Consider the following 15,533-nt stretch of genomic DNA (forward strand, 5'->3'; position numbering starts at 1 on the left):
CTTAGATACACACTCCTTGATAGCTCGAGACAGAGCGCGTAATCATTATTATTCTCTAGCCAACAAATGTAGCAAACACCTAGCAAAGATCCTCCATCCCAGACCGCCCCGATGCTCCATCCCCTTCATTACCCGCCCTGATCAAACCAAGGCGTTTAATACGAAAGGCATCTCCTCTGCCTTTAGAGATTACTATTTCCGGCTTTACAACCTCTTCCCCACAACCCCACCCGCCCGCACCACCCCTTCTAATGACACCATGCAAGACTACATTAGGGAAACAGCATTGCCTACTATCCCCGAACTAAACTCCCTGGAGCTAGACAAACCCCTAGCAGTGACCGAATTTCTGGGTACCATTAAGGTCTTGAAAACAGGCAAATATCCAGGTCCAGACGGTTATACCCCCCGCTTTTACAAAACCTTTGCTCTCCAATTGGCGCCACTTTTAGCTAAAGCTTTTAACGCCATAGACGATTCCCATCTGCCTTCAAGAGATCTCTTATCCGCCAACATCTCTGTAATCAAAGATCCATCCCAATGTACCAGCTATCGGCCGATATCCTTGCTCAACATTGACCTCAAACTGTTCGCCAAGGTGTTGGCCAATCGCTTGTCTCCTCTCCCCCCGAACGTGATTCACAATGACCAAGTGGGATTTGTCCCGGGCCGCGAGGCGCGAGACACCACCACTAAAACGATTCATCTTATATCCCTTATCTAACGTACAAACCTGAAAGCCTGCCTCCTTTCCTTCGACGCCAAAAAAGCGTTCGACAGGGTCAATTGGGATTTTCTTCAACTCTCACTGGAACAATTAGGGTTAGGTTCTACCTTTATCTCTAAAGTGATGTCCTTGTACTCCCGGCCGTCTGCCTCGGTTCTGGTAAACGGCACCACCTCTGAGCCGTTTGACATTGCCAATGGCACCCGGCAGGGTTGCCCCCTCTCCCCTCTACTATTCATCATTGTTATAGAACACTTGGCCTGTGCTATCCGGCAGAACGCCTCCATCCAGGGTATACAAACACCCTCCGCTCACCATAAGCTGTCCCTATATGCTGATGACCTCTTGGTTTATGTGCAGCACCCCAATACCTCTCTACCTTCCCTTTTCCATGAATTTCAAAGGTTTGGGTATTTTAGTAACTTTAAGCTTAATGTCTCCAAGACTGAAGCTCTCAACATCTCCCTCCCTGCTCCTGTGATGTCCTCTCTACGGTCTAACTACTCGTTCCAAAGGAAGGTAAAAGGAGTGTCCTACTTGGGGGTTACAATCCCCTCCAACCTTTCCAACTTGTTCTCCTTGAACTATATCCCCTTACTTTCTCGCATTCGGAAGGACTTGGAGGGATGGGGAGGTTCCCCCTTACCGTGGTTTGGAAGGATTAACACCCTTAAAATGGACACCCTGCCCAAATTATTATACCTTTTTCAGACGATCCCTGTTTTGGTTCCTAAAACCTTCTTTGCGGCCCTACGCTCACTAGCTATCAGATTTCTGTGGAATAGGGGGGATGCCCAGAGTGAAATACAAGTTACTCACGCTCCCGAAGTTACAGGGTGGAGCAGGTCTACCCGACTTTGAGACTTACTACAAAGCCACTCATGTGGCACGCATCCTGGAATGGTTCCCCCGCCCTTTTCTAAAGGCTTCTGTCGCCATGGAACAAGACCTAACACCCGTGGACCTTCGGGCCCTTCTTCGGGGATATGGGTCCAATTTTTCCCGCCTGCCGTCCCTCTCGCCATTAACAATTGCTTTTCTCAGACTGTGGGTCCATAGAGGTCTATGCACCTCCTTGTTCTCTGACCCTTCCCCATTGTCCCCTTTGTTCGACAACCCCGTATTCCCCCAGGGCATAGGGGCGGCTACGATAGGGCCCTTTAGGCGCTCTGACTGGCCCCAAGCAGTCACACCGACGGGTCCCACAGACTGGCTTACCACCCTTCACCTCTCTACATTTGCACAGTGCCTACACAGTTCCTCCCAAATCCACCGCCCTTACACTGAATTTGAACGACTGTGCTCCCTCTCTGAAACACCCAGACACCTTCTCTCTACCATATACTGTCTCCTTCAAGCTCTACTACATGGTGATTTGCCTTCCTACACGGGGAAGTGGTCTGCAGATTTGAAAGAAGACATACCCCGATCGGACTGGCAGACCTCGTTTCTGTTTACTCACAAATCAACGATATCCTGCTACTCCCAGGAAAAGAACTATAAAGGTATTGTCACGATGGTACAGGGACCCCTTCACGCTACACAAACTGTTCCCGTCTACTCCAGCCACATGTTGGCGATGCACCTCCTCTACAGGGACCTATCTCCATATCTGGTGGGAATGCGAGAGGATCCGCCCCTTCTGGACTCAGGTATTTACTTGTTATAATAAAATTTATGATGAAACATTGACACCCTCCCCCAAGATTGCTCTCCTTTCCATTCTCCCTGGGTCGGTTACATCACAAAAGAAAAGTCTTCTCCGTTTTTTTATGTCCTCAGCGAGACAGCTCATACCTTCATTTTGGAAAACGACTGTCACTCCCCCCTTGTCACAGTGGGTTTCAATCATGAACGATACCATGAGAATGGAGGAGATGCTGGCCCTTGACAATGACACCTTTGATAAATTCAAGATGCTGTGGTCGACTTGGCTCCACTTCTCCGCCTCTGATACTCTCACCAATATGCTACCACCCCCAACACGATCACCCTGACTTGTGACCCTATTACTGGGCTGGTCGAGGCGTATACCTCCAGATGTCCCTCCCCATTGTCCTCCTGTGACCCTACCCCGCAAATGTTTTCGCAGCAGCCCTCGTGCCCTTCCCCCACTGTTTCCTGCTCTTTTCTGCTCTATCTTCTTTCCTTTCCTCTTTTTCCCTTTCCATGACCTTCTTTGGGTCGTTCATCTCTTCTATTTTCCTTTTTTTTTTATTTACTTTGAATTCTCCATATGTTATCTGATCGGAAACAATGACACCCTCCTGACGGGAGTCGTTTTCTGCTCCCAAGGATGACCGATGATGTTCATTATTTCTTACAAGACATCAGGAGTTAAGCTATGGGCGATAGCCATTGGGCTGACTCAAGTAACGTGTTTGATCACGATTGTCACTTTTATGTACCATTGATTATTGTTTCCTTTTGTATTTTTTTTTATGTGTTGTTTATTACGATACCAATAAATACATTTTCAACTCTAAAATCTGTATTTTCTGTATTACTTAGAACCCCCAAACATTATAATTTTTTTTAGCAGAGACCCTAGAGAATAAAATGGCACTCATAGTTACATAGTAGGTGAGGTTGAAAAAAGACACAAGTCCAATCTATGTGTGATTATATGCAAGTAATACATTGTATATCCCTGTATGTTGTGGTCGTTCAGGTGCTTATCTAATAGTTTTTTGAAACTATCGATGCTCCCTGCTGAGACCACCGCCTGTGGAAGGGAATTCCACATCCTTGCCGCTCTTACAGTAAAGAACCCTCAACATAGTTTAAGGTTAAACCTCTTTTAGTTTTATCCCTATTGTGGGGTCACGGTATTTATAAATTGAAAATATTGCAATATTTTATGTCACACTGTATTTGCGCAGCGGTCCTTCAAATGCAATTTTCTAGGAAAAAATGCACACACAAAAAAAACAAAAAAACACAAAACAGTAAAAAGTTAGCACAATTTTTTTCTATAATGTGAAAGATGATGTTGCACTGCGTAAATAAATACCTAACATGTCATGCTTTAAAATTGGACACACTCGTGGAATGGCAACAATCTACGGTACTTAAAAATCCATCCAGTTCAATCATAAAAATAAATTAAATTAAATAAAAAATATCATACAATCCCACTGGATCTGATTTCCAGCCAGGACCAGGCTTTTGGTAGGAAAGTCCTCCAAGCCGTTGTCCCACCCTAGATCAAACAGTTGATACAGAGGAAGGTGAAAAACCCCAGCAAAGCATGATCTAATTTGCTACAGCAGGGGGAAAAAATCCTTCCTGATCCCAGAGGCAATTGGATTTTCCCTATAAATGTTAGTACCCAGTTATAATAAAAATAATCCAGGCCTGTCTTAAAGCAATCTAATGAGCTGGCCAGAACCACATCTAGAGGGAGCCCATTTCACAGCTCTTACTGTGAAGAAACCTTTCCGTATTTGGAGATGAAATCTCTTTTCCTCTAGCCGTAAAGAGAGTGCCCCCTTGTCCTCTGTGTTGACATAAAAGTGAATAACTCAACACCAAGTTCATTATATGGACCCCTTATATATATATTTGTACATGTTGATCATATCCCCCCTTAATCTCCTCTTCTACACAGATGTGAGGAGTTTGTAACCATAGGAGGTGGATATGTAGAGAAGAAAGAGTCAGTAAAATACAATTCAGATCACTAGCACATCTGGATCTTGGTGAGGGTAAGCACTTATTGGCCTCCCCTTGTACAGACTGATTTTACTGTTGTGGGTTTAATAACACTTTAAAAATGTGTTTTAGTCTGTCTTTATTGGAGATATTTTCTAGAACTTGTGAGGGGAAAACTCCTCAACAGGGACACAGTCAACAAAAAAAAACCTTAGGTTAGTTAGTTTCTTACCGGCAACTCTGTTTCCAGTAGTCTTCCAAGGCCGCCCTTGAGGGATAGAGCTCCTCCTCACAATCAGGAAACGCGTTGCCACTGATTTTTCCTCCCCTTAAGAGGCGGTCCCTCAGGTCCCTGGTCAATCATCCCCGAAAACCGAAGGCCGGAATCTGAAACGATATAAAATACACAAATACAACCCCACAAGGTTAGACATTTTAGGGTGAGATAGTGCTGCCTTGGAAGACTAATGGAAACAGAGTTACCGGTAAGAAACTAACTCTGCTTTTTCCCCAGTCGTCTTCCAAGTCAGCCCTTGAGAGGGTAACCAAGAACTCACCAGATCTAGGGTGGGACAACGGCTTGGAGGACTTTCCTACCAAAAGCCTGGTCCTGGCTGGAAATCAGATCCAGTCTGTAATGCTGAACAAAGGTCGAGAATCTTGACCAGGTTGCAGCCCTGCAGATTTGTTCTGGCGTGGCTCCTGCCCATTAGGCTACTGAAGCCCTTGTAGAATGAACTTTAAGTTCTTTTGGCGGTGTTATCTCCATAATACTGTAGCATTCTAGTATGGCTGCCTTGATCCATCTGGCAATTGTCTTTTTGGACGCTAGTTTGCCCTTCAGTTGACCCGCGTACAAGACAAATAATGCATCTGATGTTCTAACTTCATTAGTGACTTCTAAATATTGAAGTAGACACCTTCTGACATCAAGAAAACTTAAAGGGTTACTAAAGGAAAACATTTTTTTAGCTAAAAAGCTTCCTTTACCTTACTGCAGTCCTGGTTTCATGTCCTCATTGCTCGTTTTTGCTCTGATGTTGCTGTAATACTACTCTGTTCTGGACACTTCCTGGTTGTCTGGCTCCTTATGAAAAAAGTCATGGGAGAGTTTAGTTTCGTTTTCCTAGCCATGACTCTCTATGGCACTGTCCAGCACAGAGGCATAAAATAACATGCAAAGACTAAACTAGTTTCAGTTTCGTTTTTGCATCTAAGAGGCAGATTATATGATTAATTTTTATCTATTTTTAATCGTTTTTAAAAGGAATCAGTTAACTATTATGTCTCTATACCCTGTAAACAGTCATTTCAGCAAAAAAAAAAAAAAAAAATTCCTTTAGTGATCCTTTAATTCTTCCTCTTTGCTGTTGTTTGGTGAACTGCAAAATTTAGGTAAAACTATATCCTTGGATTTATGAAAAGTTGACACTTTTGGAGTAAATCCCAGATCTGTTTGAAGGACGATTCGATCGTCATAATTCTCAAAAAAGGTTCTCCAACAGATAGAGCCTGTATTTCTCCTATTCTATGTGCTGTTGTGATGGCTACGAGGAAAACAGTTTTAAGAGTCAATAATCTTAAAGATGCATCTTGAAGTGGCTCGAAGGAAGGTTTGATGATCCCCCTGAGCACTACCGACAAATCCCATGTGGGACATTTTTGTGTCTTGGACTTTTTGTATTTCACTAATGCCCTGCAAAAACAAGAGGTCAACGGGTCCTCTTGTAGTGTCCTTTGTAGATACACCGATAGCGCTCCAATCTAAACTTTCAGTGTACTGAGCGCTAGCCCTTTATCAGCGCCTTGCTGTAAAAATTCAAGAATGATTGGTGTATCCATTTTCTGTCTTTGGTTTTCAGTGCACCAACTGTTGAACTTCCTCCAGGTCTTTTTGTAAATGGCTCTGGTGTTTGACTTCCTGGCGCTCAGAAGCGTTGCCACTACTTTCTCAGAGAGTCCTTTTGATCTCAAGAGGTCCTCCTCAGTAACCAGGCCGCCTATTTGAAACTTTCTTGTTTTAGGCTTGTCAGGGGACCCTGACACATCAGGTCTGCCCTGTGAGGTAGAAGCCACAGCTCTTCTGCCAAGAGACTGAGGAGTTGAGAGAACCAGACTCTCTTGGGCCAGTATGGTGCGAGTAGTACAAGTTTTGTCTGTTCCTGTAGAAACTTATTTCCCACCCGTGGAATCAGATGAACCGGAGGGAAGGCATAGCATATTTTGAAGTTCCAAGGATTTTGGAGAGCGTCTATCCCAAGAGATTCATCTTGCTGGTTTAGCGAGAAGAAACGCTTCATCTGAGCATTCTTCCGAGAGATCTATGTTTGGGTCTCCCCAGTGGGCTGTAATTTCTCTGAACACCTCCAGGTGCAGTACCCATTCCTCTTGGGAGATCTCCTGGCGGCTGAGAAAGTCCACTACTTGGTTGTCTTCTCCTTTTAGATAGACTGCCACCAGTGACAGCAGATTCCCTTCTGCCCACCGGCATATCTGATTGGAGATGTGGCTTAGAGATGGGCTTCTTGTGCCTCCTTGCTTGTTCACATAAGCCACTGCTGTGGCGTTGTCTGACAGTATCAGGATGTGATGACTTCTTAGTTGGTTCTTTAAGAATTCTATGGCTTTGGTTATCGCCATAAGCTCTCTCCAGTATGAGGATGCCCTGGCTTCCTCCGGGGACCATCTCCCCTAGATGAGCTCCCCAACCCCAGCTGCTTGCGTCTGTGGTCAATTTCCGTGAGATCGGAAATTACAAAGCCAGACCCCAATTTAGGTTCGTGTGGACCCTCCACCACCATATCGACTTCTTTACAGATGTTGGGAGTAATACCGACTTGTCCAGATCTTCTCTTTGGTTTCTTAAAAGGAAACACTTGAAGTGGCCTTAGATGATACTTTCCCCACTGGACTGCTGGTATTGATGATGAAAACATGAGAGTAAAAACCCTTTTTCCCCCCTTCTCTGGAACTGGGTTAAGGACCTTTTGGTCTACCATCTCCCCTAGCAATAGTGGAAGAGCCTTGGCTTTCTCTGGATCCCTGGGAAGTTTCGTTAATAGAAATCTCTTTGGAGGATGACAATTGAATTCCCGGGATTAGCCCTTTGCGATAATTTCCAAAATAAATTGGATTGGCTGTCATCTTCTGCCATTGAGGTAGGATGGTAGCCAATCTTCCCCCTACTGGCACTTTGTTGTCACTGTTTGGTGGTTTGGTTAGAAGAACCAAAGAGGGGATTACTCTTTGGTTTCCCTTTGTGACCCGTCCAGTTTTTCTTCGGGTACTCTTTCTTTTCTCTTTGTCCACGAAAAAAAAACTTTTTTGTGGAAGCTTGCGTTTTTCAGTAGGAAAGGTTTTCTTCCTAACCGCTGTTCTTTCCAAGGCCTCGACGGACTCTGCAGATGCATCCGCAATGTAGCCCACTGCCCTGGAGAGAACTGGAAGTGTGTTCAGAATCTCCTCCCTTGGCGTCCCATTTTTAATATAGTCTTGCAGCTATGATAGCAAAAACCCTAGGTTTCTTGCCACGCAAGTGGTGGCAAGCACTGGCTTCAGACTGGCGACACTTGTCTCCCAAGCTCTTTTTAGGATGATGTCGCCCCTCTTATCCATGGCATCTTTTAGATGTCCCATATCTTCAAATGCTAATGAAGATTTTCTAGAGACTTTGGAAAGTGGCGCATCCAATATGGGATTTTTGTTCCATATTTCTTTTGGATCGTCGCTAAAAAGGAAACCGACTCTTGTGGCTGGCCGCAAAGAATGGTTTATTTTCTGGGTCTGTCCATTCATTTTTCACGGTGTCTGACATCGTCGAATGAACTGGGAATACTTTGGAATTTTTCTTCCTCAAACCTTGGTACATCAGGTCATGTTTGGAAGGCTGTTCTTTTTCATGCTCAATCTCCAAAGTTTCATAAATGGCCCCAAGCAAATTATCCACGTCTTCTAGTGATAATTTGTATTTGGGTCCCTTTCTTTCTTCTCTCCCATCCTCCTGCTCGGAGTCCGAGCTATCGCTGGCCAAAACGCTAGCTGCGCTGCTGCCTGCTTACTCCCTCACTGACTCATGCGACCCTGAGGCAAATTCTGATCTAGGTGAGGAAATGGGAGAGGAACTTCCAGAAGGAACTGCTGGGGGTTTAACCTCTGTAATGAATTTTTTGAGATCCTTAAAGGTGTTAGCCATATCATCCCTAATGGATCCAAAAATCTTCACATAAACTGCGTCCGACTGTATTTTTGACCAGTCCGTCAATGCAAATTTGGCATAGCGGTTTGGTGTATTCCAAGGGCATCTTGGTATTACACTTTGCACACCACTTTCTGGGAATGGACTTTGGCTCTTTTGGCGATTTCACCTGCCAAAAAAAAAATAAAAACACAAGGGGACCCATGGCAGTGAGAAACAATACACTCCACCATTACCTGTCACCCAGTGACACCAGTAACCCCCAAGTTAAGTCCCAGCTTGCTAGTGCACCATCACCATCTAGCTGCTGCTGCCCCATTTAAAACAGATGCAAAGGTCACCTACCTGCATCCTGCTGGTGCTTTCGCCTCCCGGAGCCTGGGCTGATGGTATCTCATCCTCCTCCTGCATCCTAGGATCGTGTGGCATGCGATACTGTCACAGGCTGGATCCTTGTAGTCCCCCCAGTTTCGGCCATTGAGTGAGTGAAAAGAGGGAGGGGGGGAGGGGAGTGGGGATATGGGGGATGGACAGAGTCCGTGGGCCTGGGATATGAAAGAGTGCACAGACACAATGGAAGTGCAGCCTACAAACGGTGATTAAATAGGTACAGTCCTGGGCTGAGCTGTATTGCAATAAACACAGTGAAAATTCTTCAGTGAGAAAAAACAAATATATAAAAACCAGTCCCGGATTGAATCAAACAAAGAAAAAAAAAAAAAAAAAAAAGTCTAAAATAAGCTTTATTTGGGACTTTTGGTTTTTTTTTTTTTTTCTTTGTTTGATTCAATCCGGGACTAGTTTTTATATATTTGTTTTTTCTCACTGAAGAATTTTCACTGTGTTTATTGCAATACAAAAACGGTGGGTAGGTGAATAATCGGAAGTGAAAAGTTCCAAAAAAAATGATAGGTGGAGGTGTGCAGCTCAAACGAATCCACAAACGTGCACCCACACCGTTAGTGATCCTAGCAGCTTACCTCCCGGCTGTCACTCAAAGCCAGATCTATTTCCAGTGCTGCAGCCTCCTATTGAGTGGATGTCTTCCTGTCAGATCTCAGTGGTTGACCATACATATGGGAGATATAAATAGAAATACTGTAGCGTTGTCCCACTGCCAAAAATAAAGGGGGGCTCTGCAAATGAGTGAGTGGGTGTAGACTTACACAACTTACACAGTGTGTAGGAAAGGAGTGCCTATATCCACGAGCGCCGAGCTCGTCACCCAAACTTCTCACTGCCACAAAACACTTCAGCATCCGTAGAGCCGACCGCTCATGCAAAGGTAGAAAAGGCAGGGGAGGGAGAAGAAAGGGGGCACGACTGGGGGAAAAAGTTTTGGCGGGTATTAAATGACCAGGAAACTGGTACAGTTACACACCCCTGTAAACTCTACAACAAAAATTTGATGAACAGGATGTTAAGAGTCTAGAAGATCCAGGGTCCAGCAATGTAGGCAGAATGTATACACACAAAGTATACACGCTGCTGTAGCGTGTCAGATGACCAGATACTTTCTTTTGGCTGCTATGTTGGTTTGAAGCTCTATTTTACCCAATTTACATGTTGGGAACTTAGAGAATCCTGAGCTGTGATTCGTCAATACCTTTCACCATCAAACAACAACTTAATGGAGACCACACTGTAGGTCTGTTGCAAACCATAATAAAGCAGTTTATCGGATGAAATTATCCACATTTCAGAAAAATGTGCATTAGTTGATTTTTTCCAGATACTTCCTTGTTTATAAAGTATAACAAATAAATAAAGATTATAACAAAAATGGTTTTCTTACTATAGAGGTTTTACAGCCTTTCAGTTGACCATCTAATACTTACAAAATCTGTCCATTGGACTTTCTTCTGACCACAAGACTGAAGGGGTCATTAGTAATCTGAACATCATATTGTACTGTAGATGTCTTTCCTTTGACTTTAGGGGTATGTATGGGCACCTCATATCGATTTTTAGTTGGGTCCTTAATCTATGAATGCAGTTGCAAGAGAAATTAATTAAGGTACAAAACTCAGAAAGAAATAGAGAGCCTGCCATTTAGCATACATTTGTCAAAAAGTAAAAGCATGAATGGTACTGTTAAGGAGTTTGAAATAACACAGAAGTCATTTTAATAATTTCAATTGTTTTTATTATTAACACTGCTATGGCATGTAAAGGGCACTGGACTTCTATCATTTGGTAGCCATTTAAATTGTACAGTAAATAGTACTTACTATAGCATAAAGCTGCGTAGATTAAAGGATCAGTTCACATTTGTAACATGTTACACCAATATCTATGGTATTACAGTCATTGTCAAGTTTAAAATTGGTGCTACTGCATGGAGCTCTGCCTGCACAGCTGCATCATTCATTGACAGGGTTCCATGAATGAATAAACTACAACTCCCATTTTTCCATGACCCATTGGAGGGCCTTGAGCACTGGAGTTGAGAAACACTGGTCTATATATGGTTGGCGAGCTGGGACAGCACATGTGTGGTTATCTGCTGTGGGACTGAATTCCCAGTCTCACCAGGAGCGGCAATTTCTTTTTCGGCAAGCCTATATGCAGGAGCCTGACATTGAACCCACAATCCACTAATCACAGGCGAAATGCTTTGCAGGCTCCTGAGTAAACAAAATGCACATTTTGTTGCTTTCTAAAAACATGTGCATTTATTTATTTATTTTTACAAAGATGAATTTAGCCTTTAAGAAGCTCAAAAGCTGTGTATGGATATTCTAGATAATCTTTGTAACATTATTCCAAACACAGAAGCACTATAATGTTTTTTTTTGAACATCAGGCTGATATTAGAAAAAAAAACACATTACTGCAATTATGTATTTATTAAGACATGATTAAGTGTATTTAAAAGTACACTTTTTATCCCAAAACCCCAAGTTCCCCCTTCTACACCTCTAAGCAAATGTAACCTAGAACCCCCCGATCCTGGTGCATACTTAGCTCTCTGACAGTTGTAGGCTCTTGTGTTCTTAAAATTCTGCATGCAGAAATCTCCAAAACTCCAACTCCTAGCATCTCTACTGTGGGAGAATGCATTCCTTCCCTCTGAGAAGTAAGTTTGCACTAAGAATGTGGGGTTATTGGCTAGAACAAGTTTTTGGATCTTTTAGGCCCCTGCAAATCGAATAAAAAAAGTCCCTGAACTCATTGCTCTCCTGGCCACAGTCAAACAGGATCTGAAAAAAGTGAACCCATATGTGCTCAAAGTTGAGCGTTTCTGGTTTCATTACAGGATGGAATGGTCAATGAAAAAATGTTCAATCCAATCCTCCTCTGATCTTCATCCTGAAGGAGCAGCAGCAAAGGAGCCTGGGGAATGAGGCAGGGTCACACTTTACTGAGGTACTGAATTTGGCATTCAAGATAAAATTAGACTTATACGAAAAAGGTTAATGTTGCACTAAAAGTTGAAAAAAATAAATAACAAAAAAGTAATCATACTTACAGTAAAATGCAGCCTGCTGTCAGTTTCAAGTAAAATATCCAGCTGCAACTCCATAATATCATCAGGCATAAATGTTTTAATGGAACGTGTGAGTGTGGCAGTAAGTCCGTTTTCAGTTTCAGATTTGTTAATCACTTTGTAGCTTGGATAGTTGGAGGCAAAGAAACACCATGGCTGTCCTATTCCCAAGTCTTCTGATGCTGGAGAATAGCAACACCCTCGAGCCTCACACTCCTCCTTACTTACACCCTTGTCAGGTGCACAGTCAAATCTGCTGCAGGGAGCCACAGAGCACTGGGAAAGCTGAGGATCTTCCTCATGCAAGGTTGCTGTAAAGCAAGCTGTACATGCCATAAAAAGCACACAGATAGTCAGTAGAAGTTTCAGTCTATCCATCGTTATTTTCCTAAACATTCTGAGTCGTCTGGAAAGTCCTCTGCAAAAGCCAAAGATGTCCTGTTAAAGGCCACTTCATTGATATAAACTTACAAATTTACATACATTTCAGATACAGTAAAGGGTAAAGGTGTGCATCCCCTGTACAAAAATCACAAGTGGGTTCACCCTGACAGTTATGGGGTTGGATGTGAATAGTGTTGCCCACAGCTTCTTTCATAACGCGAGTGTGGGAATATAAAGTAAATATTAAAGTGGGAGTGATGCACTAATCACTGCGCATCTTAACCACTTGGGTCTAAAACATAAAGCTGACTATGCATTATACCATTTTCTTATTCAATTTTCTTTAGATTTACCTTCAGCTAAGTAGTGCAAGGGCCTGTCTGATTGCATACAAATTGAAAGTGTTTAGGTTTGACCTCTGTAGGATTGGGGAATCTGACTCCAGTGGTAGGTGCGTTTTCCAGTGAGTACGCCAATCCAGAATTGAGTTTTTAAGGGCCTGGTAGCCCACTTTTATTTAAAAAAAAATCAACGTTTACAAATACAATAGCAGCCCTCGCAGGGGGTTCCACCATTCCAGTATCTTGCAAAATCAACAGCCGCACACAGCGACTTATCCGCACACAGCGTTTAAGCTTCTTTGATGCACACAGCGTCAATCTTCTTGAAGCACACAGATTATTTTCTCACACAGAGACTCCAGCCGACATCTGCCTAATGCAGATATGCATGCTCTAGCTGCAACCTCTCTCTCCTCTCAGAGAGATGGGAGCTCACCTTGCTCCTAGGAACAGACTTCCTGTCTGTGGGGTGGGGCCCTGAGTCCATGTCAGCTCAGAACTAAATAGCTGAACACACAGCTGTCCAATTAATGTGTCTTTTTCTCCAGAATTTGGCATAAACCAGCAATTTCTCACACAGCACTGGGTCCAACCCTTACACCTCATATTATATGGTTTTGGTAAAGCTAAAAAGGAAAATTGTATAAAGTATGACCAGACTTATTTTTATTTCTAAAAAATAGGATTTTCATGATTAATAATTAAACTGTAAAGAAGTATATGCAACTGTAAAGAAGTATTTTAGTGTGAGCTTACTATTTATTAGAATGAAGACCAAACTTCTACTTTAGGCTGCCTCATCTCTTTAGAACTCTGCCTCTCAACATGGTCTGTGCCAGACATTGTCCATAGCCAGTACCTAAAAAATATATACACAAATTCTGAAAGATGCATGTTCTCCAAAATGAAGCATCCAGGTTCACATACTTGTGGAGGCGATTATATTGGGTCCCTACTCTCACTGTTGGATTTACACTTATTTACACAAAAGGACAAACAGGAGGAATGGAAACAGCAGAGTTTCAAAGTTGGTGGGAAAAGTTCCAATGTCATGTAGATCTTGCTGTCCAAAAGGGACAGTAAACCATGGGAGGACTCACCGTATCAATGAACAAACCCAGGCCCACTCTGGCCATAGGGCAGACCGGGCATTTGCCCGGTGGGCCGGGGCCGCCCGCTCTGTGGCCTGTTGATGATCAGGCCACACAGCGGGAGGTAAGCGATGCCCGCGGCCTGGACAAGGTTAACACAGGCTGCCGCTCACCTACCGCAATGCGGCTGTGCCTGTGTCATCTCCATGATCCGGCGCATCTACATTAGCGGCTGATTGGCTGAGCTGTGTGTCTCTCTCACACACAGCTCTGCCTAAGAGACCATGCACATTCCCGGTCCCTGGAAAAATTGGCTGCTCAGTCTAAAATGCCTGGCCCTATTTTTTGTCGCAGTCCGGGCATGCAAATAAATATGTGAAAAGTGTGGCGTGCATTTGTATTCAGTCCACCTTCCACTCCACTGCTCTTTAAGAATGTAATCACTATAGGACATACCTCCCACATTTATAAGATGTGAAGATGGACAAATAAAAGCTAAATATGAGCTTGGGCATCCTCTGAGCCAATCTCTAGCCCAACTCTGAACTGTTTTTTGTTCTTTTAACTCCAATAAATTGCGGCTGGGCCATTCCTATCCTGTATTTATTGTGGAGAAAAGACAAATAGCTCACATTGTGACAGTTAAAAATCAGGCTCGTTACATTCTCAGACCAGGAAAGAATCACTGGGTGGGTGGATAGACATGCAGGACCAAGAAAACACACCAGGGGTGCCAAATTAGGTGCAACATTAAAGTGGTCGTAAACCCTTAAATACCACTTTCACCTAGATTCAGGCTTACCTGTAGGTGCTGAAAATATCTAATAAACCTACACGGTTTAGGAGATATTTACAATTTCCTCATATGGCAATGTCTTCCGTGCCTGCGCCGATGTATTTGGCACATGCGCACTCTAGAAAGGGCACACTGGCATGCCGTGACTGGAAGAGGGGTGAAGAATGGAAGCTTCCAGCCAGCGAGGAAAATCAGGGACAACGCAGGCTTCAGTTTCAGGTAAGTGACACATGATGCATAGTAGCCAATTATGCTTTACCTTTGCAGGGAAACAAAGAGGAAGTAAATTATTTAAATTTACTGAGAAACACTACTAAATTCGTAACTCACATTGGAAGAAGAAGTGGCACTTTTTGTATGTAATGCATCTGGGATGGGAAGCCTCTTCCAAAAACTTGCAGCCTGGAAAGTCCAGCTGTCAGGCTGGATGACAGCTTAGATGAGGAAGCGGAAACCAACAGGATGGCAAAGGGCTTTTGTGGGATGCAGAGCTGACTGGAAGTGAGAGCTATTTATGTCAAGACTACCCAAAGCCTCTTTCTCAAGCTTGAAAGTTTGTTGGATTCCACTTTCTCAACCAGGCTGTCATCTAGCCTCACGTCTGGACTTTCAGGGCTCCAAGTATGTATGCAATGTATTGCATCTTCCCAATCCTCAGATCAGGTGGCTGTAATTGATTTTTTTTAAAGTAATTTTTCTTCTTCATATTCATCTGGTCAAGTGGTGAACTAATGTAGCTGTCACATTCAGCCCTGGTTCACACTGGGTACGATTTGGAACGATTTGAGATGCGATTTGACATGTCAAATCGCATCTCAAATCGGCGGCAATTGTCGGCAATGGCACTGTCCTAAT

General features: G+C 43.4%; 1 protein-coding gene across 2 annotated transcripts in view; it reads right to left on the minus strand.

Moving 5' to 3' along the window:
• Nucleotides 1–15,533, minus strand: part of LOC120919155 (lysosomal alpha-glucosidase-like) — a 273,064-nt gene that overhangs the window by 243,403 nt on the left and 14,128 nt on the right. Inside the window, exons 1-3 of one of the 2 annotated variants that reach the window (XM_040331192.1) lie at nucleotides 13,548–13,650; nucleotides 12,049–12,484; nucleotides 10,415–10,560 (exon numbers count right to left, since the gene is read on the minus strand). In XM_040331192.1, the coding sequence (XP_040187126.1) occupies nucleotides 10,415–10,560; nucleotides 12,049–12,462 (560 nt within the window). In that variant the 5' untranslated portion in view covers nucleotides 12,463–12,484; nucleotides 13,548–13,650. Of the gene's footprint in view, nucleotides 1–10,414; nucleotides 10,561–12,048; nucleotides 12,485–13,547; nucleotides 13,651–15,533 lie in introns of those variants that run through there. The other variant, XM_040331191.1, reaches the window with a different exon arrangement.

The sequence above is a fragment of the Rana temporaria genome, chromosome 12 (genome assembly GCF_905171775.1).
Source record: "Rana temporaria chromosome 12, aRanTem1.1, whole genome shotgun sequence".
NCBI lineage: Eukaryota > Metazoa > Chordata > Amphibia > Anura > Ranidae > Rana > Rana temporaria.